The sequence below is a fragment of the Sesamum indicum genome, linkage group LG11, assembly GCF_026168435.1.
Source record: "Sesamum indicum cultivar Baizhima isolate 11 linkage group LG11, ASM2616843v1, whole genome shotgun sequence".
Taxonomy (NCBI): Eukaryota; Viridiplantae; Streptophyta; class Magnoliopsida; order Lamiales; family Pedaliaceae; genus Sesamum; species Sesamum indicum.
In genome coordinates this window covers 7375635-7400537 of record NC_142667.1, presented here as the reverse complement: position 1 = coordinate 7400537, position 24903 = coordinate 7375635, and the positions used below count along the sequence as shown (strand labels likewise).

Sequence of the window (24903 nt, the reverse complement as noted above, 5' to 3'; positions counted from 1 at the left end):
TTACCTAACAGCAAGGGCTCCGGCTATTTCACCATCAACTTTCCTCCGATTTTTGCATGAAAACCAAGCAAGGACGGAACCATTTGAGTACCGGGCCACTCCCACAATCCCTGCTTCACGACCTTACTGAAGAATCACGCCATCGAAGTTGATTTCAATTGTGCGGCGGAAGGTGGAAACCATTTGGAGGGACTAGAGTTATGTTGTTTGTGTTATTTCAAGACCATAGCATTTGCTTCTCCATAAGCTACAAGGAATGAATTAGCTAATGAAATGTCTCATGTGGTGTTATTGCAACATTCTCTATCCCCACCTGGTTCTGCAATCTCAAAGAAACTAGCAATCACCAAAAATTTCTCAAAATCAACTGTTGTCAATAGAGATGAGACATGGCAGATCCACTTGAGCGTATCTCCCTGCTAATCCGATATAACAGCCCATGATAAATCTGATATTGCCCAAGTTTCTCTAGTAAAAGTACAGTGGATGAAAGTATGAGGAATATCATCTTTCGGTTCTCCCTAGAAGGCACAAACGAACTGGATCATTTTTAGTCTTTTCTCAAGGTTTGCAACTGCAGGAATTGCCCCCGATGCAAGTTTCCAAGTGAATAATCGTACCTTGAGTGGTAGTTTAACCTTCCAATTGGACTTCCAGCGATCGTTCAACAAGTGATCAGTGAGATAACTAGAGGATTAGGTATTTAGTACCTCACCTGCAAGAGAGTATACATTTCAAAACAAAAAGAGATTCGTCTATGTGTAGTGCCAGCTGCGAGAGTTTGGGAGAATCTCCCACCCAAGGGCAATCTTGAGAATAAGCTCATGATCCTCGGAAATTTTCTCAATAATGTGTTTATCCCACTCCTTAGTTTCTGGATCAATCATAGCTGCAACAATCGTTTGTTCCAGACCAGTTGGCAGTGGTGTGATGGGTTTAAAGGTGCTGGGTCGAGGCAACCACGGGTCTTTCCGAATTTTGGTAGAAATTCAGGAGTCAATCCACCACCTGGTGCCTGCAATGATGATTTCCTCTGAGCTAAGAATTGACATCCATGTGAAAGAGGGTCCGTATCCCACCTTTGCCTCTAAAGGAGAAGAATTCGGAAAATACTTGGCCTTGAGAACGTGCGGCAAGAGGCATTGTATTTTAGTTAGTAGCCGCCACAGTTGTTTTGCAAGCATTGCCAAATTGAATGCTTTCAACGATCGAAACCCAAGTTCTCCTTCGCACTTTCTATTTCACAAACGTGACCAATTGATCCAATGTATCTTGTGTTTCTCATTGTTGTGCCAAAAGAAGTTTGAGGTCATCTCTTGGATCTCGACAATCAAGGAGTTGAGGAGCTTGAAGACACTCATGGAAAAAGTTAGGATGGTCTGTACAACTGACTCTATCATGTTAGCTTTCCCTGCTTACAATAAGTTCTTCTCAGACCTGCCACTAATCCATTGTCAAACTCTATCCCGGATGTAGGAGAAGACTCCCCTTCTTGAGCGACCGACCGCCTGGTTATCTTCTTGATGAGCCCTAAAATTGCTGGTAGTTCGTCTTTCAAGCTATTTGAAGAGTTTTTGTTCAATACCATGGATAACTTATTGTAATTGATCATAAGTGTCCAAAATGTTCTTGACAACGCTGATGGAGGAGTGGTTAGCTTGGCAGTAGATATGCGTGTCATCTGCAAACAGGAGGTAAAAGATACCTGAAGCCCTCCTAGAGATGAAGATTCCTTGATTGCACCTATTTGTTCTGCATTCTATAACAAAGAGCTAAAAGCTTCTGTATATAATAAGAACAAATAAAGGGGTCTCCTTGGCAGTGCCCCTCGACGGGAAAAAGGAACCAAATTCGATGCAGTTCAAAAGAAAAGAATAGGAAACAGTAGTAATGCAAGATATAATAAGGTTAACAAAGCGTATATCAAATCCTAACATAACAAGCATCATTTCATGAAAGCACTATTCAAATTTGTCATATGCTTTACTAATGTCCAATTTGATGGTCGCATGGCATTTGTTATTTCCATATCTATTAACCCCTTTTCCTCCTCAAAAATAGGCATCCATTCACCAACGATTTTGGGGACTTTAATCAATCAACTCTAGTTGTAGAAATTCCTAGTTCCCTCAACTATCTCCACTTACCATAAAATACTAGCTCAACTCTAATTCAGGCTAGGGCTTGTTCAAAATTGGATTGGACTTGCCATTTAGTTTATATAATAAATTAAATCAAGCCCTGCAATCTTATCTAGTCCTTTCAATATTCATATTAATTAAAGCACCAATTTAAATTTATTTAATCACAGTAAATAAATTAGGATTAGACAAGACTTGCACGAGATATAATTAACCCCATTAATTAAAATTTAGGATTTCCATCACATGAGGTCTTCTTTAAATAATCACATCATTCAGTCTATATAATTAATTTGAACACTTCAAATTATGAATTTTTTAGAATTAATTCTAATTCATCTATAGTGATTTTATGTTAGACTCTATAGGTCAATCTTCGGCTATACTTGAGCTTGTGTTACTACACATTTTTATTGTCAAATATTTTCACCAAATTAGTTAATTCATATTTAATTAATCACTCTTTATTAGCATTTATCCAAAAGTACCTATATTATAAAGGGTGGTCATCTAGCAATGACCTGTGGTATTAGAGAACATGTGAAGATGGTGCGAACCTCCTCAAACATATCCCACTTACAGTGTTTTAACGTTGTGAGCAAGCCAAGTTATTTAGCATGTTTGGCAACCACTTTGACTCCAAGGATATTTGTCAGTGTTATCCCATCAACTTACAGTACATTTCTGCTAAAGACAACCCCCAACTTATCTAGATTGGTCCTCAGCCTCGAAGCCTGTTCCAACTAGCCTAAGATTTGTCTGATGCAACCTAGTGCTCCCTCACTTGCTTGACAAAATATCAACGTGTCATCTACAAAAAGTAGGTGGGACACACGAGGAGCATACCGAGTGACCACCACACTTTATAGCTCCTCACGCCTCGCAGTTTGGTACACCAGATTACTAAAAGCCTCGGTACAAAACAGAAACAAAAATGAAGATAGTGGGTCTTCTTATTGGAGTCCCAACTAGGTCGTACAAATCCAAATTGTTCGCTATTGAGGATAAAAAAGTAAGTAACAGTAATAACACAATGCATAATCAAATCAATTAATTTTGTGTGGAAACCTATTCTAAGTAAAACACTCTAAAGGAATTTCCATTCCACTCAATCTTACTCCTTACTGATATTAAGCTTTAAAGACACATGGCCAAGCTGCCCCCAATTTTTATGTTGTAGAAAATGATTAAGCGACAAGTACATTATCAATAATTAATCAATCGGGTACAAACTTGATTGCATATAAGAAATAAGTGTACCAAGGTAGGGTCTGAGTCTGTTCGCTATGGCTTTGGAGGCTATCTTATAAATCACATTGGTAAGGCTAATGGGTCGAAAATCGATCATGTTATCCAGATTAGGGCATTTCAGGATGAGGACAAAGTGTGAATTTTTTAAGAGGATTAATAGAACTATATGTTAAGAATATCTAGCACGCAAGCAAGGGTGTCACAACAAGTGACATTCCAATATTTATGAAAGAATAAAGGAGACATACCATCTGGACCAGGTGATTTAAGTGGGTGCATCTGTTTTAGAGTAAGTTGTACCTCATCCTCAGAGAAAGGCTAGAGAAGCTCCTCCTTCATCACTTCTACGAAATGAGTCTCAATTATGTCTGCAAGTTCACTAATCATAGCACCATCGGGTTCTGTTGGATCGAAATATTTCCTTATAGTAGCTCAGTACAACCCGCTTAATCTCTCCAGCACTTTCATCATCCGTCCCCCTTCATCTTTTAACTTCCTCACTTCATTACGAGTCTTTCCATCACTGGCCCATGCACGGAAAAATGAAGTGTTTTTTTCCCCTTCTTGTAGCCACAATGCTTTGGCACACTGCCCCCACAACATCTATTCCCTAAGAGGGAGCTTTTTTAGTTTATTTTTCATGCCTTCTAGTCAGTGCTTGGATTCCACAGTACTCTCTACATCTTGTAGTTGCCAAATATCTCTACGAATATTCTTGACCTAATTCATAATATTCCCAAAGCAACGTCGGTCTCAATAACACAAAACCACACACCCTATTATTTTCTCTATCAGTGTCCACCAGCAGACTGCCCCCATTCCTCTGTTCCCAGTGTGTTTTGATAACATCTTCATAGTCTCGTGAGCACATCCAGGCTGCCTCGAATTGGAATCGTTTTCTACATTGTTCTTGGTGTATTACAACTAGCAGTTCCAAGTCGATCTACACCACCTGTTTTCTGAACTGGGCACGCCATCATGGTAGACCAACGCATTTGGAAATTTGGCTACCCAATCCGCTCTGCTGCATGCACGATCCAATTGAGCTCTCACCGTATTCACCTCTTCTTGTTTATTACACCAGGTGAAGACACTTCCTTGATAGTCAAGATCTTCCAACTACAATATAGGAGGCATTATCCGAAGTCCGTGTTCTGCCATTGGGCTCTCGGTGTCCTCCCTTTTCATGTTGGCTTAAAATTTCGTTGAAGCCACTAGTGCACAACCATGGTTGGATCGACCTCTAGCTCAACTGTTGCAGCAAATTCCATGATTCTTTACACTTTGCCACCTCTATATGTTCGTAAAAGTCTATAAACTTCCGATGTTCAACCTCGATGGAAGAAGAAACGATGACTTCTGTATGGTATTTGAGTAGGATTGAACCCACAATTGTTAGTGACTTACCTATTAATTCCATGCCTACCCGGTAGTAATTCAGTAGAGTTTTGAGTCCCTCATATCCCCAATTCTCACAATTGGTCCCCGAGAGAAAGACCAAGCGAGGGCTATGGAACCTAACAAGCTCTGTAAGGGTACGAACTGTCCAAAGGTATCCCAAATCCTAACAATTCCACGCAAAGAGTTTCATTGCTCCTTGAAGGACTGCTTTAATCTATTGAATAGCCTTGAATGAGCCATCGAATTCTACTACCTTCCAATCAGAATCCTTATCAATCAAGTGCAAGTGACGTTTATTCGCAAGTATCAATCCCACCTCAGGCTCAATGAAAGTGGGACCGCGACTCCTCTTATTTGTGATCGCCTTGGTTTTCAGGAGAGGTCTCCTTCCACGGCCTGAGGCAGCTCTTCTGGTTGAACCATGTGCTGCATATTTAAGTGGCAAATGAATCAATGCCCCATCATTGAGTGGGGGTACAAACTGCCTTTGGTCCACCTCTGGGTCCTGAGTTTCCACCACCATGGAGTCAACTCGCCCTTCTTCTTGTCTTGTAGGCGCTGCCCTATTAATCTCCTCGCATCTCCTATCTATTTGTTCTAGTTCAATCATATATTAAGCACCTACAGGGATTGGGCTAGTCCTCCCCTTAACCCCACATGAACTAATCTGGCTCCCATGGAAAGTTCAATACCCCATCATTACCTGTCTTTCGTCTCTATGTTGCCTTTGCAATCGTATATTTCCCCCGACCATTGTGCTAAAAATCCCCCAATGATGGTTGATCCTCTCTAAGATGGCTAATGTTGTGAGTCTGAGGTCGTGGTATAATGTTGTTGTGTCTCTATTCTAGCAGTTCATTGGATTACCCTGTTCAACAGCAGTACCCTGAGCCATGACCCATAAGGTGTATTTTCCCTAGGGTCCCAGAAATTTTCATTGAACTGCGACTCATAATATTTCGCGATATGCCCCAAATGTCGACAGAGGTAGAAAAAGTTGGGGATGGCGTTCATATATGAACGATACTAGTTGTTCCTCTCCCATATTCGTTCGGATTTTCAATGCTCGCTTTAGTAGGAGATTAGCATTGATGCCTACTCCTATCCTCAACGATGCACCCAATGAACAGCCCAACGCGTCTATTTCCATGTAACGGAACTTACCCAGCTTGTTTCCTATAAAGGTATCAATCCTATGGTTCATCTTTCTCAATGATAGATCATGTATATGCATGTGAATATCACACCAATTAAGGTCCACATGAATCAGATTCTCCTCCTCCCATATATTGTTTAATATCATGATGTTTATTTAAAAGCTCCACGGGTATCCCTTCAAAGCGCGATCCCTATCAATAACAATGATTAAACCGCAGCAGCAAACTGCCCCACGGTAGCTACGGGTGTTCAAAGTTCGGATCAACCGACCGAACCAAATCGAAAACTCTGTTCGAACCGAAAATCAAATCGAATTTTTTGGTTCGATTTTTGGTGTTTTTTTTAAATTCTATTTTTCGGTTCTGTTTTTTGGTGACCAAACCGAACTGTAAATCAAAATTTTTTAATTATTTATATTATATTAAAACATATTTTTATATATTATATATTATATCATTATATAATATATTATAAAATATATAATATATATTATAAAAAGTATATATTACTATTATATGTATTATAAATATATAATATAAAATAAAAAAATTATATATTTGTATATTGAATATTGTAGTTGTACACCTGTGACTTCTACTATTAAATTTGAATTTAAATTAAATGAATTGATTTTTTTGTGTTCTTTTATTTTGATTTGAAATTTTGAATTGTATTCGTAAATATTCTTTTCATGATACATTTTATTTTTAAAATTTTGATATTTTGGTACATGTATTTTTGGATAAAATTAAAAAAATAACAAAATGATATATATATATATATTATTTAAAAAAAAATTGATTTTTTTAACTGAACCTTTAGTTTTTGGTTTTCAAAATCGCCAAACCGAATTTTCAGTTAGCCGAAAAGTTCAATTCGGTTCGCCGAAATGCACACCCCTACCGATAGCTACCTAATGTTCATACCCCCCAATGCTAAGAGCATGCTCTTAATTAATGCACTCAGGCCCTCAAAATTATATGTGAGATTGGTCAGTAAGGAGCCTACTAGTACAGGCTATAGTTTCCTGCGTCTGCATGCCATAACCTGTCTGGAATAACTGGCTCCTCCTCATCATTTCTCAACTCTAACACCCACCTCAGTTTCTCGTTGTCATTTCCAACGCCCCATGGTCCTATAAGAAGTGAAAGGAGTGTGACCCTTTGTTGTCCCGGCCTTGCGAAGATAGGACGTGGAGCATGTGCAGTTTTCCTTTAGGCGAGGGATGCCCTACTCTGCAGTAGATAAATGAAGGTTAGCTAATTGAGAACGAGAGCAGAATCATAATCTAACAGGAAGTGGTGCCCTCGAAAATTGCAATTCTCATACTACTGGAAAAAAGATGAAAATGCAGACTCTAGTGCACTAATAGAGAATGACAAATGAAGAACAAGATAAGAGAAAACTCAGACGTAATGAGAGAAAATAGGTTGAATAAAACAGAAACATAAAAAGGAAACACCAAAAACTGGCGTCGCGCACTTTGTCCAAGCCTGATAGCAGTAATACATTATCCTCGTTGGAATGGTTGAAGCTGAAAGAATCGGTATGGCATGGGAACACAACAGAATTGTAAAAAAATAATATTAAATCGATTGAAAGGATTGTTTTCTTTGAAATTCCCGGTCGTTCGGTGTTTGTCAAAAACATAATAATAAATATATAAACATGCTAGACAAGTGGCTAGAGGATGAAACAAAAAATATAGAAACAAACATGAAACTTTTACCTTTTTTATTCTATAGTTGAGCAGCAATGTACATTGTTCCCTTTACATTCTCCCGCTCACTTTAGAATCCAAATTAGAACACCTCTAATTTATCTATACCACACTAAGGAATAGATATAGTTCTTTCTCTATCTCTAAATACAATAAAGAACAAGAAGAGAAAACAATTTCAAACTAACACTATTGTTTAGTGTTTTTGGATTGTTTTACGTTCCAACATGAATCAAATTCAATATAGAACAAAAGGATAATACTTTTCAGAGAGAAAGGGAGCAAATTTTGTGGCTTGGACTTAAGGTTATGCTTGATATGTGTGTAGTTTTGTATATTACATACAATTGAATTCAAAATTCAATAACTATCAAGTTTGCCTTCAAGGCAACCTATACACACACATGCATATAACCTCCAACCAGGATGAAATAACCACTCCATAGTGTACATCATGGTGAGGAGTTTTAACTTATTCTTAACTTGCTCTAACCTTCCTTAAATGGACTTGGACTTAAGTATGCATCGGGCTTGATTTAATCAAATTAAATCAAACCCAACTAGTCCATTGGAGAATAATTAATTAAATTAATTTTAGCCCAACAAAGTTAAAAAATTCATTTAATCTAATTAAATTGATTTAAGCTTAAACACTAATTAATTGGGCCAATCAATTGATTAAGTCAAATCTAATAAATTAATCCAATTAATTTAAAGGTGTTCAGCTCAAAATTAATTAATTCAATTAATTAATTATTGATCCATCCATCAAATAGATTATTAAATAAATAATTCAATCATTTATATACTCTCCTCGAATTAATTTAATCTAATTAAATTAATTCATTTCTTCTCGAATTAATTTCAAATTAATTGCACCAAATTCATAGTGATTGTATGAGACTCTTTAGGTTCAGCGTCAGCAAGACTTGGGCATTGTATCCAATATAAATACTTAATTAAATTTAATTTAATTAATTATTTTTAATTAATCATTAATCATATACTCTCGTTAATATGGATAGCCGTCTAGCAACAGTCCATGACACTAGAAATTAGGTGAATGTTGGTGTGAACATTTAGGCTCTTGAGTTTCATATAGGTGCGGTCCTTCCATCTACCATCTCCCGGCCTTAGTCTAGGGCATGAAATTGGGCGTCGGTTTCCATCCTGGACCAGGCAAATATGCTGAATACTTGAGATGCGTTTACTCTATTGTTTGACAAAGGAAACCATTTCCAATTCGATCAATCGCTGTGATCATAGACTTACAGAGTCTAAACCATCTTAGAGTGCATAGGAGATATATCCATCATATACTGATAGGTGACGGATTCTATCTTGAAATCCATCTTCCTCAATACATAATCCAACTACACTAGACCAGACTTATAACGACCACATCGAGAACATAGTCATCTCTCGTCAGATCCAAGATATAGCCATCATATGAATGCAACTGCCATGATTCATCTAGTCTAAGGACTAATCTGTACTATCGGAGCCAGAAATTCAAATCATACCGACCAAGCCCCCAAAGCTTCCATATAACGATTTCCGCGAGTCAATTCAATTAGTTAACAACCTTGTCAACTAATCTATTAAAATTGCATAGACATCTCATGTCTGTCGCTAATTAAACACGCCACTCATCCAATGAATGCAATACTTAGTACAACTCTCTATAGGACTCTCGATGCCCAATTTCGAGGTCCTCGACTTGGAACGTTTCAGACCAACCCTCAAAATTAGTTTCATAGTTGTCATCCAATACGCAGCCCAACTACATGGGTTATTCAATTAGTCTGTGGCCATTTGTTGTGACGTTATAATACTATTCAACGTTAATAATAAGCACAACAAACACATGGTGCCACAGATGAATGCTTATTATATTCATCAAGATAATATCACATTTATAAAAATTGCTAAATAATTATAAAAATCGCCAATCTAATTGACTTTCTGATCACCAATTCTAACAGAAGCAAACCTCCCCGGCATTGCCAACAACCGATCAATCTGCTGTCAATAGCCCCACACATAAAGAAGTTAAGTAGAACTAAAACTCTCATGCAGAGAGAAACATAGACTATCATGCAGAGAGAACCTATGTGTTTTCTTTTTCTTATTTTAGCATTGTCATCCTTTTGTATAAAGTTTTTTCTAATTGCAAATAAAATAAAATTGGACATTTCATGTTTAATTCATGTTAATAAAGTTGTACATTTCATGTTTAATTAATGTTAGTAACAAATTGAAATAACTTTTTGATTAAAAATAAAAAGAATTGTACAAATTATTTGATTTGATTAAAAACAAATAAAATTGTAGTAATTATTTCATTCGGTTATTTTGTAATTAACACGTTATTTGATTTTTTTAAATTAAAAATAAAATAATTTTTTATCTTATTCATGTTAATAACAAATTAAACAGTTGTTATCTCCTCCATCCACCCTAATTGGTCACTAGACAAACACCATTCTTCCCTCCTATTTGTGATGTTCCTCAACTCCTAGAGAATTTCATAATTCTACTTTTGAGAAATTCAACACACGAAATGTATAAACCTCCAAAGAATGTTTGGAGGGCTTAATTCAATTTATCCTCTTGTTTTATAGCAAGTGAACAAATTCAAAAAATACAAAAAAGTAATTTAATATTTTTTTTTAATAAGAGAATAAACTGCACATACTACCACAAGGGTAGCTTTCATTTCTTCCCACCAATAATAAAGTAATGCAACATTAAAATAAAAAACTTAGTTACAATAGAAAACGTTGGAGCATGAAAATTTATACAGTTAAGCTAAAATGTATAACTTTATTTTTTTGAATTAGTGGAATATTTGTGCATTTGATTTATTTTTTCAAAATATATGCACGTGAGCAGTGTGTTTAAAGATGGCTAGTTTGTGTGTATGTATATATATACATAGGTTGAACAATAATTTATTCCCTGTGATATTGAAAATGAGCACATTATCTCCCTATGAAAAAAATATAGCAATTTATCCCCCTATACTTTTTAAAATGAAGCAATTTACCTCCTTATAGAGGGAGATAAATTGCTTCATTTTAAAAATTATAGGGGGAAAATTATTGTATTTTAAAAAATATAGAGAGATAAATCGCTATTTATTTTTTTATAAGAAATTAATTTGTACATTTGCGATATCACAAGGAGTTTTCTTACATTTTTCCCTTTATACATATATTAGATCATGTAATTGAGATGAATGGGAGTTGAGATAATTGGCAATAAAATCCTGTATGATGAGAATTTGGTTGTTGGCGGCACGTGGCCCTTCTTAATTAGAGGTGCAATTAGTGCTAAAACAAGTCGGGAACGGCGGAGGTGCAAACTGAACTGGAGGATATTCTATCTAAGGAAGAGATTCTATGGAAGCAATAGGGTAAAGTCCAATGGCTGCTAGAGGGGTATAGAAATATGACATTCTTTCAGGCATGAGCTAGTTCGAGACAACGAAAGAATTCGATATCCTGTTTGAAGCGGCACGATGGCCAGTGGTGATTATCGTGGGAGGAGGTGCAGTGCACCATCTTTGAGCATTTTCAGCACCTCTTTCGTTCTTCGGAACCAATCCTCTTTCATTCTCGGTAGATTAATTACAAATAATATGTTAATAGCCTATGAGCTCAATCACCATGTAGATCACAAGTAATGGGGTTCGGTGGATCATGCGGCGCTTAAGCTAGATCTTAGCAAAGCGCACGACCGCGTGGAATAGATCATCGTTGCGAGAGTTTTAGAGAAACTAAGTTTTCATGATAATTATATTTCTCTTATTCATAAGTGCATCTCCTCTGTGTAGTATTCTGTAATGCTCACTGGTAAAAAAATTGGTTACTTTCACCGACAAAATGGGCTCCCTCAAGAGGACCCTTTCCCCTTATATGTTCTTGTTTTGTGTAGAAGCCTTGAGCAACCTCATTAGCATGGCTAAAGCAAATGGTGAAATTCGGGGGGTTGCTGTTAATTGTCACAGGTCACGAGTGTCCTACCTAATTTTTCCCAACAACACTTTGATCTTCTGCGAGGCCACTTATGCAGCTATGGAGAGTGTTAAGCAAGTTTAGGAAAAACTGGAGGTGGCTTTAGGACTCTCAGTTAACTTCGAGAAGTCCTTGGTGGTTTGTAGCTAGAGCACTCCTACAGAGGATCGCGCTCACTGGCTTGAGCCACTTGGAGTCCGAGTAGCAGAAAACCTAGGTCTCCCAGCGATGGTTGGCCGATCCAAAAGAGATGTCTTTCAAAACCTCAAGGACAGATTTTGGGAAAAATTCTAGAAGTGGAACTCTAGGACTTTATCTCAGGTAAGGCGATTTCTGGTGCTGAAAACTGTGACTCGGGCCATTCCCACCTCCATGATGAGTTATTTCCTTATCCCTCCATCGATCTACCCGTATAGCACATTAAGTCGGATTTTGAAGCATAAGTATTTCCCCACTTCTGATACCTTCTCAGCGAAAGGAGAGCCAGGCTGCTCATACACTTCGAGGCATATGCTAGAAACACATGCGTCGCTGGTGGTCAGATCTTGGTTGTAGATTGGTGATAGGCACAACGTGTTCATTTGGAAAGATAAATGGGTTCCCCGGTCGTTGTCCTTCCAACCGCTCATAGCGCCTAACACGTTAGAGTTGGATGCAACATTTAGTAAGTTGACTACGGGAGATGGAAATTGGGATGAGGGGCTCGTTTGCAGGATATTTAGGCTTGAGGATGTGGATCAGATTTTGGCTATTCCATTAGACACAGGACAAAAACCTGATATGTTGCGGTGGCATTAAGAGAAGCACGGGTGTTTCATGGGTACGAAATATGTTCTCCTTGGCTTATTCCAGGATGTGGTCCTGTGGTTCCTCCTTTGGTAATCATGCCAACAAGAACTTCATTTTGAGGGTCTGTCGAAATGCTCTACCTACCTCATTAAATCTGACAAGGCAGGGAATGGAAGTTCAAGGGATTTGTCCGTGGTGCGGGACTAACCACGAAGACATACTTCATATTCTACTGTGGTGTTCTTTTGCTTGATTAGTCTAGGCTCTATCTAACCGTAGGTGGAGCTACATTTCCTAGGAATGTGCAAACCCGGAGCTATGGATCCAGAGCCTCCATCAATCCTTGGAGGGTTCTGAATTTTGAAGCTATCCTCACTTGCTGATTCTAAAGGTGGGCAAGGAATAAGATGATATTTGAGAACATTTCTTCGGCAGCTGACGAGCTTATGGAGAGAATCGTTCGTTTTGAGTGAAGCTGGGGCGAGAGATTGCAAAATGCTACTCTAGTCCTTATTTGTAGGGTTGAACATAGTCTTCTTTTGTTTTCACACTGAGACTTAGTTTGCTTTACCTTTCAATTTTTAGTGTTTTTGTTCCGTGTTTGTGGCCAAAACATTGGTTTATACCTCATTTTTTAAGTTACATTATACTACCATCTTTTTTTCAAAAAAAAAATTAATGGATTGGATTACTAGCTCGATGAGTGTGTTAAGTTCGTGGAGGAGATCTTACTACATTTTGTCCTTGGGCTAGGCGAGTTATGAAGAAGCTTTCTTGATCTCATTTTCGGCTATATGCTTCACTTTGGAGATTGCATCAAAGGCAAAATTAATGGATATGAGCTTAAATTAATTAGTTGAACTAATTAATTGTTTGGAGTTGCATTAATAAATTGAATTTATTAATTGAGAATATTTGGGTATGTATATATTTAATTGGATTAAATATAGACATAGTTTTGTATTAGGTATTTTATTTAATTGGATTAAATAATAAATCCAACAGATTATTATTGGGTTTGGCATAATTTGTAGGACAAATTAAAATAAGTTCGGTCCAAATATTAGGTGTGTGAAAATTTAAAAAACTATGTCTTTTAAATACACTATAATACTATATCACAAAAACTCTCTCCACATCAAGCGCTATCTCTCTCTTGGGGCAACAAGAGCCACGAAATTTCATTCCCTTTCTTGGGGTACTGTTCTATAATCTATTTAAGCAATTTCTAGTCACTTATTCTAACAGGCGAGACACCAAAGATGGCAAAATTCTTGGTGGTTGACGCCCCTTCAGTCTATAATATATCCTATGGCGACCAAGCATGAACCTCTTAGACCAATAATTTACACCTACCACACCATCTAAGGATTACAAAATTATATTCTATTTAAACGAGGATTTATAATTTTTTTAAAAAAAAATAATATTTGTAGAACCCAATAACTGTTGAGAGTTTGAAGATTTCATCTGATAAAGATTTGGAAGCCGCAGGGTAGCTTTTTTCTGGTTTTAGACGGTTTCATGTTCTTATCCATTATTGTTAGTTTTATTACAAGTAATTACAATATTTGTACATATAAATACTTGTATTATGACATATATTTTTGGTATTGCGACATATTAAATTTCAAAGAGTTTTTCCTTCTCATTTCCTGCATCTTTTGAGTTATTTTCTAGTTTTACATGGTATTAGAGCCATGGCAGATCTCAATAATACGCAGGAATTAACTCAATTGGAAAATGATGCTTTACATTTGCATCCCTCGGAGCATTCAAGTATGGCTTTATCTTCGTCGCCACTAGATGACACGAATTTTCTGCCCTGGAGTCGGGCAGTATATGTTGCACTTGGAACCAAGATGAAACTTGGTTTCATTGATGGGTCATTTCCTAGACCCATGGTTGGTACTACGAATTTCGAACAATGGAGGTGAGTGAATTTGATGGTCACCTCCTGGATCTGGAATTCTATTTTCAAAGATATCGTTGAAGGATTTATGTATGTCTCATCATCCCGTGAATTGTGGCTTGAAATTCAAGCCAGATATGGGAGTAGTAATGGCCCTATGGTATATCTTCTCCAATGGGAGATTGCGTCTATTGCTCAGGGAGACATGTCCCTGACATCGTACATGACAAAATTTAAGAAGCTGTGGAGTGAGTTGTTGTGTTTGTCATACACCGAGTTGCACATGTGGGGAGCGTTCTTGTGGAGTTAACAAAGCCATTCTGCAAAGGAGGAAGCGACTCAATTGCTGCAATTCCTTATGGGGCTTCATTAAGTTTATGATGCGAAAAGAAGCCAATTTTTTTATGCAAGATCCATTGCTTAATATGGAGCGAGCTTTTGCGATGCTATATACTATTGAAAAACAAAGATTAACTAATATAGCACTCTTCGGGTCATACAGCGTATCATCTTGCATTTAAGGATGGCAGGCGAGAATCTGCGAACAAGTTTCCAAGTAGGAGGAGGTCGCATGTGGACAAGCGAGCTACGACATGTTCTCACTATCATAAGTCTGGACACACTCGGGAAACTTGTTTTCAACTTCATGGCACCCCGGACTGGTATAAGACTTAAGTGACAACAGAAAGGTAAAGGCATCTAGTTCTGGTGTTAAAGGGTTTGCAGGAGCAGCAACAAATGATAAGATCGCTGGAGGACGAGCTCCTACCAAGCAGATCGTTGAACTCATGAGCGATCTCCTCAGACTTATGCAGAAGGAGGAGATGCATTCAGACCCTCTTAACAATTCTGCCAATTTTGTATGCACTGATGATGATTTTGCTGGTAATATTTCTAAACACTCTGTTAATGATCTGAGTTACTAGATTATAGATACTGGAGCCGCTAACCACATATGTGCTGACCTCGATTTATTCCATTCCTACTCTAAACCTTCACAAACTTATACCATTATCTTGCCTGATGGAACAAAGAAAGATGCATCATATGTTGGTGAGGTACATATTAATGCTGAGGTCGTTTTTCAAGATGTTCTCTATATTCCCTCCTCTGTAAATTTGCTTTCTGTTACTCAACTTTGTCGCAAGAATTCTTATCATTTTCACTTTACTAATACAAGTTGTATCTTGCAGGACCAGGTCACTAGGAGAAACCTGGTCGTGGGATTTATTTCAAGGAACTTGTATGTCCTTAAACAAGAGTATTTTTCTCCTTCTATACAGCGACCTGCGACCCACTATCTTAATACTTCCAGTTCTTACTCTGCTGCCAGTAATGTCTCTTTTTGGCATCATAGACTAGGTCATGTACCTTTAACAGTATTAAATAAAATTCCTTAGCTCCATTTGAATGAAGTTTCATTGTCTCTATCTTGTGATACTTGCCATAAAGCTAAGCAAACACAAATTCCTTTTCCTTGCAGTAACACACGATCTGCTGCACCTTTCGACCTCATTCATGTAGACCTTTGGGGGCCTTCCAGAATTCCCACACTTTCTAATTGTAGCTACTTTCTGACTATCATGGATGACTGTAGTCACAGTCTCTAGACCTATCTTATACAGCATGAGAATCAGGTTGCTTTCACTCTTAAGATTTTTTTTCTCTCATACACACTCAGTTCAATCGATCTATAAAGATTATGCGATCTGACAATAGATCTAAGTTCTTAAGTCGCAGTTGTCGCGACCTCTGTCATACACTGGGGATAATTCACCACACTTCTTGTGCTTATACTCCTCAATAGAATGGTAGAGTTTAACGCAAGCATCGCCATCTACTCGATGTTGCACGAGCTCTACTATTTCAAGCCTCTTTACCTACAAAATTCTGGGGGGAATCTATCTTGACTGCGACCTACCTCATAAACCGAACTCCTTCCAAACTACTTCAGTGGAAAACTCCTTTTGAACTTCTCTATGGTACCGTACTCTCCTACACTCATCTTCACTCTTTTGGTTGTCTATGTTATGCCACAAATACTAGCCCTCACAAACATAAGTTTGAGTCTCGAGCTCGCAAATATTTGGTGATTGGATATGCCTCCACTCAAAAGCCTTATAAACTGTATGATCTCGAGAACTCTTCATCTTTTACATCCAGGGATGTGCAATTCTATGAAGATCAGTTTCCTTACTCGAGCTCGAAAGCGACCTCAACATCCTAACCACTTCCCATAGTTTCTCCCCATGCTGATATCCTTGCCAATAATCCTCAATCATCCTCTACTCAATCTCTCGCCCCTACTAGGTCGCCTGACATACCCGACCTTATTTCTGTACGTCGTTCTGCTCACAATAGGCAGCGACCTACTTGGCTCAATGACTTCGTCTGTCATGCCAAATCCACTAACTCCTCTATCTTCCTATCTCAGACTACCTCTGCATATATGTCTTTTTTGTGGCTTCACTGTCTGTTTTGCAGGAGCCTAGGTCGTTCACCGAGGCAGTTGTGCATCAGGAATGGAAAGATGCTATGCAATCTGAATTAGATGCCTTGGAGAAAAATCATACTTGAGAACTTACCACCTTACCCGAGGGGAAGAGGATGATTGGATGTAAATAGGCCTACAAAACCAAACTGCGAACTGATGGGTCAGTAGGTCGTTATAAGGCTCGTCTGGTAGCTAAAGGTTTCACCCAAGTTGAAGGAGTGGACTATGAGGACATTTTCTCTCCGGTCGCCAAAATTGTGACTGTACGACTCTTTCTCGCCATTGCTGCAGCTCGTGAATGGCCCATACTGCAGTTGGACATCAATAATACATTTCTACATGGACAGTTGGACGAAGACATTTATATGACTTCCCCTGAAGGATATGAGGTCGCACCTCATTTGGTTTGTAAGCTAACCAGGTCGCTACATGGACTGAAGCAAGCATCTCGTCAATGGAATATGGAATTCACCTCTCGACTTACATCTTATGGATTTTGCCAATCAGTGCACGATCACTGCCTTTTTATTAAGGATACTCCTTCAGGACCACTTGTGTTGTTGGTTTATGTGGATGATATACTGCTCATTGGTCCTTCTATTTCAACTATTCAGGCCGCTAAGACCTATCTTCACAATTTATTCACAATCAAAGATATTGGGGACGTTCGGTATTTTCTTGGGCTAGAGATCACTAGGTTTAGTGATGGTCTCTATATCTTGCAGACTAAGTATTTCATGGACATTATTCGCGATACAGGTTTATGTCAATCGCAACCTGCTTCTACACCGTTTCCACAAGGTTTGCGACTTCAATCTACTTCGGATGATCCGCTTCCAAGGCTGGATTCATACCATCGCCTCATGGGTTGTCTACTATATCTTGGATTCACTAGTCCAGATATTTCACACTCGGTTCAACAACTTAATCAGTTTCTCACACACCCGTGCGAGTGGCACTGGCAAGCAGCTCTGCATGTAGTTCGCTATCTTAAGAGTTGTCCATCAAAGGGTCTCTTCTTTCCCTCACAGAGCTCGCTAACACTGAAGGCTTATTGCGACGCCGATTGGGCGACATGCCCAGATTCCAAACAATCACTTACAGGTTTTTGTATATTTCTTTGACCAGCTTTGATTTCTTGGAAAACTAAGAAGCAATGTACGATATCTCGATCGAAAGCTGAGGCTGAGTATCATAGTCTAGCTGCTACTGTCTGCGAACTGCGTTGGATTTCTTATATTCTGGCTGATCTCGGTATATCTACTTCTCTTCCTATTGATCTATTTTGTGATAACAAAACAGCATTGCATATTCTGGCCAATCCTGTTTTTCACGAACGAATCAAACACATAGAAATGGACTGTCACTTAGTTCATGATGCTTATAAAGAAGGTTTCATTGCCCCTTCTTTTGTAAGAGCTCACTACAGCTTGCTGATCTCTTTACTAAGGTGTTGCCCATGTCTGCTTTCACGAGTTTGTTGACCAAGTTGGGCTTGTTCGCTATCGAACCAGGTCCAACTTGTGGGGGGATGTTGAGAGTTTGAAGATTTCATCTGATGAAGATTTGGAGGCCGTAGGGTAGTTTTTTTCTAGTTTTAGACAATTTCATGTTCTTATCCATTATTGTTAGTTTTATTACAAGTAGTTACAACATTTGTACATATAAATACTTGTATTATGACATATATTTTTGGTATTACAACATATTAAATTTTAGAGAGTTTTTCCTTCTCATTTCCTACATCTTTTGAGTTATTTTCTAGTTTTACAATAACCAAATACCACACAAATCAAACACTTCAACAAACAATGGATCCGAGATTTTGGTTTCATCACTAGAAACCCAATCACTCAAATCAAACATGGCTAATTAAAGGTACCAGTCGATCAGGTGTAGCTAATTAAACTCTGATCTTATTACATCAACGTATGTAGGCTCTTCTCTCGCTTTGCATTCAGAAAATTCTTGAACCAAATAGCTGACCTTTTAGGAATTCTTTTAAGCTTATTTATGAAATCAACATAGCAAATTCCAAATCGCTGGGTATAACCGGATCCCCACTCAAATGTGTCCAAAACTGACCATGCAATGAAACCCTTCACTCTCACGCCTTGCCTGTCACCACAAACACATCATTAGATAGTGATATGAAGTTGATTTCTATGTAGATTGATTTTGATAACAGATTACAGATTTTTACACAAAATCATGTCTAATATCAACCACTAATTTATATTTGCTAACTTGCCGAATAATTCCAAGAAAAAGGAGATATCATGGTCTTGTATGCATTTCCTTAATTTATCATATTTTTCTATGAATTTATTTTCACTTCAAACCAAGTTTTCGACGCAGACCCGCGCAAGAAAAAGAAAAGTTTAATTTATTTTTGCTAACAAGACCGAAATTTTAGTCATAGTTAAGAATTATATCAAATATTTGGATCATACTACTATAAAAACAAATAATTTTTTGCCAAAAAAAAAACACACATTACTTAAGAGTTATTAGCAAAGAATTTCCTACACATGATTTTCGTTTCTCATAATTTCCCAAGCAATTTAGTACAAAACAAAATTAATAAATAAAGGAATTAAACTTACTGGATGGCTTGGTGAACCGCCCGAAGATGACCATTGTAGAAGTCAACTCTCAGGGGGTCTTCAATAGCATGTTTGATGGTACTATTATTAGCGTCACCCATACCTAAATAATATTAAAGAAATTAAATCAAACATCATCTCACTACAAAAAATTAATCTTTTCTGTACATTATAAATTGTTATAATTTAAAAATTATTATAAACTAACACTGTCTACTATGAACAAACAAGATCGATGTGAAAATTTAAATTTGACCCGCAATTAATCAAAATTTGCCCGTAACTTTTAGTTATGAGTGTTGTTTTGATCCCACTTCCAAAAATAACGGCAAATAGTTGATGTTCAGCCCAGAGCTAATCAGTATTCGTCATGATTATTTACTTTTGACCATAATAATTATATTAATCATAGCATAAAATTATATTTCTTCTCATATTTATAACAGTATGTACATGCATATATGTAAATGAAGAAGAATGCTTTAAGTTTACCAGTTTTCTGTGATGTAAATGGTCGGATTGTTGTATTTCTCCTTAGTGTAGAGTAGAAGATCATGAAGTCCTTTCGGATAAATAAAGAAACTGCTCACTCCTGTCTGAAAATTATAATGTATAGATATTATAAAAATTAATCCGACAACATAGGTTAAGAAAGACTTATAAAAATTGTTGATGACAACTTACGGGTTTGCCGATGGGTACACCATTGATTTCAGCTGTCAAACAATTCACAAAAAATAATGTTAAAGTTACTATAGAATCAATGTGTCAAAGTGTTGCGACTAAACGGGGATTCAAGCTGAGGCGCCATCAATAAATTCGAGATTATGAATTGGAATTTTATCAGACGTACAGGTATTTATCTCACTTTATATAATTTTTTTGTAATTCGTTTCATTGATCTTAGCTATACTGGTCAATTGATCTATTATCTATGAAATTTTTAATTTTTTGTTATATTAGTATAATTATGTAATTACCATTTCATAAAGAAAAATCAACGTATCAAAGTTTTTCCACTAAATGGTGTTTACAACCAAATATAAAAAAACATATAGATGTATAAATTTGTAAGTTGTTAGTCCTTTATAAATAGTACTATTTTTTTTATTTTGAAAGAAATTTTATTTTACCTTTCAAAAATTATATTTAAATTATTTAAATTAAGATGTCGTTCTAACATATATAAAATTGAAAACATACTTGAAAGGCGAACCATATTGTCCGTAGTGCTGCTGATATTTCCAGTGCGAGAGAGAATGTGAGCTGCATAATTCCCAGTATAATAATTCAATCCCAAATAATCAAAGGATCCTTTGAGCATCACAGCTTGCTCCTTAGTGAATTTTGGCAATCGACTTCGCACAAGGGACTGCATGATTTCTGGATATTCCCCATACACTAAAGGATGGATGAACCTACAAACTCACACTCAAAATTTTGTGACAATTATTCAGATTTTGACGTTATAAACTTACATTTATATACTTACCATCCATATACAAAATCAAGAGCTCGTTGCGCTGCTTCCACGTCCAGCTTACTGCTTGAATATGGTACGAACCAATGAGTTACCAGTGCTATTCCTATTTCTCCTTTTTGAATTGGCTGTTACATAATAACTCAAAAATGCATTTAAACTTCTGACGTCCATTTATGATCAAATTGTTTTATGCATGAAAATAAAAAATAATTAACCTCAAATTTCCTCTTGTATAGTCTGGCAGCAGTTGCGTGGGCAAGAAGTAGGTGATGGGCGACAATATAAGGCTCAGTTGCTGAATTCCCTTTGGCACAGATAGCCCTATTGGAGCACCTCCCAGGGGCTAGGTTGCCGATGAAGCCTCCATCATATCCACAATTGGCGAATGTAAACGGCTCATTTACTGTGATCCAATGCTTAATACGATCACCAAATGCTTCGAAGCAAAGCTCCGCAAAATCTTGAAAATCATCACTGCCACCATAATAATAACATTCAGTCTTTTTATTTCTAAAAATGTATCACTTGGATAATAAATATATGTGAATTTGACTTACACAATACGAGGACTTAGAAAGCCTAAATACTCATCCTCTAGGGCTTGCGGAAGGTCCCAATGAAATAGAGTCACAAATGGAGTTATACCTGTCCATTTATTTCAATTTACAAACAAGACAAGAAACGTACAAAGTCTAAAATAGAGGAAATAATTTAAGAAGGCAAGATATATAAATTTGGTGACCATTTGCAAGGAGTTCGTTGATGACATTGTTGTAAAAGGCAATTCCTTCCTTGTTTATTCCCCCACTTAGCTTCCCACCTGAGAAATTTTAAGCATTCAAGTGTGAACAATAAGGTCTTGGTAGTAAAAAATAACAACAATAAAATTAAAAAAAAAAAAAAAAAGATAGTGGAAAAGTGGGAATTATGGGACAAATGAATTAATTAATTAAATTAAATATTAAAAAATAGAAAAAATATGAGAAATCAAAGGGTATTTTCCCTATAATAAAGTATAATTAATAATAATATTTTCTGGTCGTACGAGGTAATATCCGAGGCCAAGAAATAGACATTCTGAACGCATCCAATCCTAAATGCTTCATCAATTTCACATCCTCTTGCCACATTAAATTTCAACCGTTGATCATGAATAAAATTCAATATCACCAGTTTCAGACAAATTAGGACAAAAGCATTTATCTTCAGTTGTGAATAATAATTTTATCAAATAAAATTTGAAAATTACCTTATATAGATGATAGAAGTTGTTGGCCACGTCTCCGTTGCTCCCATCCAATATTTTATCTGTAATCCAATTAATTATGGATTTAAATATTTCACTCCATATATAATCTTATCGAATTAATTATTATCACTAAATACATATTGATTAATAATAATATTAAAATTATTGTTAAATTACATTTAGCCCAATATATATATGTGATAGAATAAATTAATAATTTTTATTGATATTTACCTAATTGAGTAAAATATGAAATTATGACCAGATTATACCATCCCCCCAAGAAAGATAAATCTTCGGGTCTTATTCATTATAATATTAATGACTGATATTAAGTAACAATTTTAAAATCGTCATAAACGATATATATTGAGTGACGACAAATTTGTTACAGAATAATTATTGATGAGAAAAATTGTGCATAAAATTTTCATAATATATAATAGTTACACGTTTATAGTGACAACGCAAAATAGTGACAATAAATTATTATTATCAGTAGATTGTCAGTATATCATTAATTATTTTTAGTGACAATTTAATTTTGTAATATTTTGTCACTCATCCTTACTAATTATCACTATTAAAACTTTAAAAATTATTACACAAAATATATAATTAGTGACAATGCTAAAATTATCACTAAATAGTTTTTATTACTAAATTTCTATGTTCTTGTAGAGTTCGCGAGTGAAAAAGACAATCATTTATTGTAGCGTGTCGTGGTCACTAAGTACGTTAATTATCACAAGTTGAACGTGGGAATCTGTAGTCCCAAAAATATATATAATTATGACAATATTAAAATTGCCATTAAATTTTTGAGATAATTTCACTCTTCTTTCCTGAAGTTTGGTGTAATTACATATAGACCTCCTGTAGTTTAAAAAATTATACCTAGCACCCCTAATATTTGCTTCCGTTCAATAAATGAGTTCCTCCATTAGTCAAAATTCACTAAATTTACTGATATTAACAAAAAAATTGAATAAAAATTTATATTTACTGTCGATTGACTTATTATTAATATTACAGGTCAAATAAATTTTATTATGATCAAATTACCCTCATACGTTACCCCATAAAAGGAAGTATATCTTCATCGTTATAAAAGTAGTTTAGTTGAAAAAAATTTGTTGAACTTGTAATAAATCAATCGAGGGAAAGTCTCAATTTTCATTCAATTTTTTTGTACATATCAGCAAATTCAGTGAATTTTCACTAACGGATGGACTTATTTATTAGATGGAAGCAAACCTCAAGGGTATCAGATATCATTTTTCAAATAATAGAAAGTTTACGTGTAATTACACCGAACCTTGATGAAAAAAAGTGTTATTATTCCTTAACATTTTTATCACTAATTTTATTTTCCTGTAGAGTTCGTGAGTGAAAAGCAATCATTTATTGTAGCGTGTCGTGGTCCCGAATAACCTGGTACGTTCATTATCATAAGTAAAACGTGGAAATTTCGAGATTCCAAAAATATCAATTTGTTTAATTTGAGTCGAAAAAGAAATCATTTATTGTCCTATGTCTCTTTCATACACAACTTGCTTTTGTGAGAGTGATAAATTATTGATACTGAATAATATATGTAAATAAATTAATAAATTTTTGCTGTTGTTTATCCAATTAAATAAAATATAGAATTATGGCCAGAAACAATAGCTAATAATCGTTGCACAGTCGTAGTTGATTAGTATTCGCTATAAATTTTTACTCTTAATTGTATGGTAATTAACCCTAATGAAAAGTCATATTTCTTTTAGCGCACGGAGTTGTAGTTTTTTCTTTCTTTTTAATATGGTTAAAAGACAGAAGAAGGAGGGCGAACATAACCAATTTTCATACATACATAGAAAATTTTCAGGATTATGAAGCAACTATAGAGAGCGAGAAATTAAGAACCTGCATATTTGTGGGTGTAAGTATCCCATATACTTAGTCCTCTGCCACCTTCGAATGCAGCACCCTCGTACTAGAGATCAAAAAATCATTTATTTAGACGTAAAAGTAAATGTAATTGGAAAAACAGTTAGACGAAAATAATCAGTATATATACTTGATATGCGGACGAAGCAGCTCCGAACAAAAATCCAGCTGGAAACTCACTACGATTGAAATGGCCGTAGCTGAATCCGAGCAATGATGAGGAAACCAAGATTAGCAGAAATGTAGTAAAAATAGAGCTCACTGTAGTTGCCATGTCGTTGTTTCCTTCTACTGTTTGGTGAGGCCCAAGTGAACCTTTAAATAGAGGGGTGTGGGGGAGAGGAATTCTGAAAGTAGAAATATTCAAAAAAATATTTATAAAAATTAAACTATCAAATGCCCTCTTATGATATAATATAAAATTCAAAAAACTCCCTCACGACGATTTGATTACGGATTTGCCAACATACCTTTTTTATATATATATATATATATTTACCCTTCTCTCACATCTAATATATAATATTATATATATTTATTAATAAAAAAATATTAATTTTTATATAAGAATTCTTTAATTAAATATTATATATTTTTATTAATAATAAAATATTATTTTAATTAAATTAATTTAAAGTTAATTTATATGTTTGAAAAAAAAAAATGTAGTCACTGCTGTCGCTGCTGAAACGGAGGATGTGGGACCACGCCCTCCTCACCCTTGGGCGATGGCCGTGGGGGGAGG

The 24903-nt window shown here is 36.1% G+C and overlaps 1 protein-coding gene across 2 annotated transcripts; it reads right to left on the bottom strand.

Annotated features, from left to right (window-relative positions):
* Positions 1–18540: 18540 nt before the first annotated feature.
* LOC105173367 (beta-glucosidase 12) lies at positions 18541–24595 on the bottom strand. 2 transcript variants are annotated; one of them, XM_088875360.1, is made up of 13 exons: positions 24289–24595; positions 24135–24204; positions 22224–22282; positions 22020–22092; positions 21717–21794; positions 21532–21619; positions 21190–21448; positions 20984–21099; positions 20695–20909; positions 20176–20207; positions 19986–20087; positions 19492–19595; positions 18541–19003 (listed from the first exon to the last, which is right to left on the bottom strand). In XM_088875360.1, the coding sequence occupies exons 1-13, from the start codon at positions 24430–24432 to the stop codon at positions 18805–18807; spliced, it is 1539 nt and encodes a 512-aa protein (XP_088731486.1). In that variant the 5' UTR covers positions 24433–24595; the 3' UTR covers positions 18541–18804. The 2 variants fall into 2 exon arrangements, 1 of the variants encoding a protein (XP_088731486.1); XR_016062793.1 differs by lacking the exons at positions 22020–22092; positions 22224–22282 and having other exon boundaries at positions 18967–19003; positions 19492–19594; positions 19984–20087.
* Positions 24596–24903: the final 308 nt, after the last annotated feature.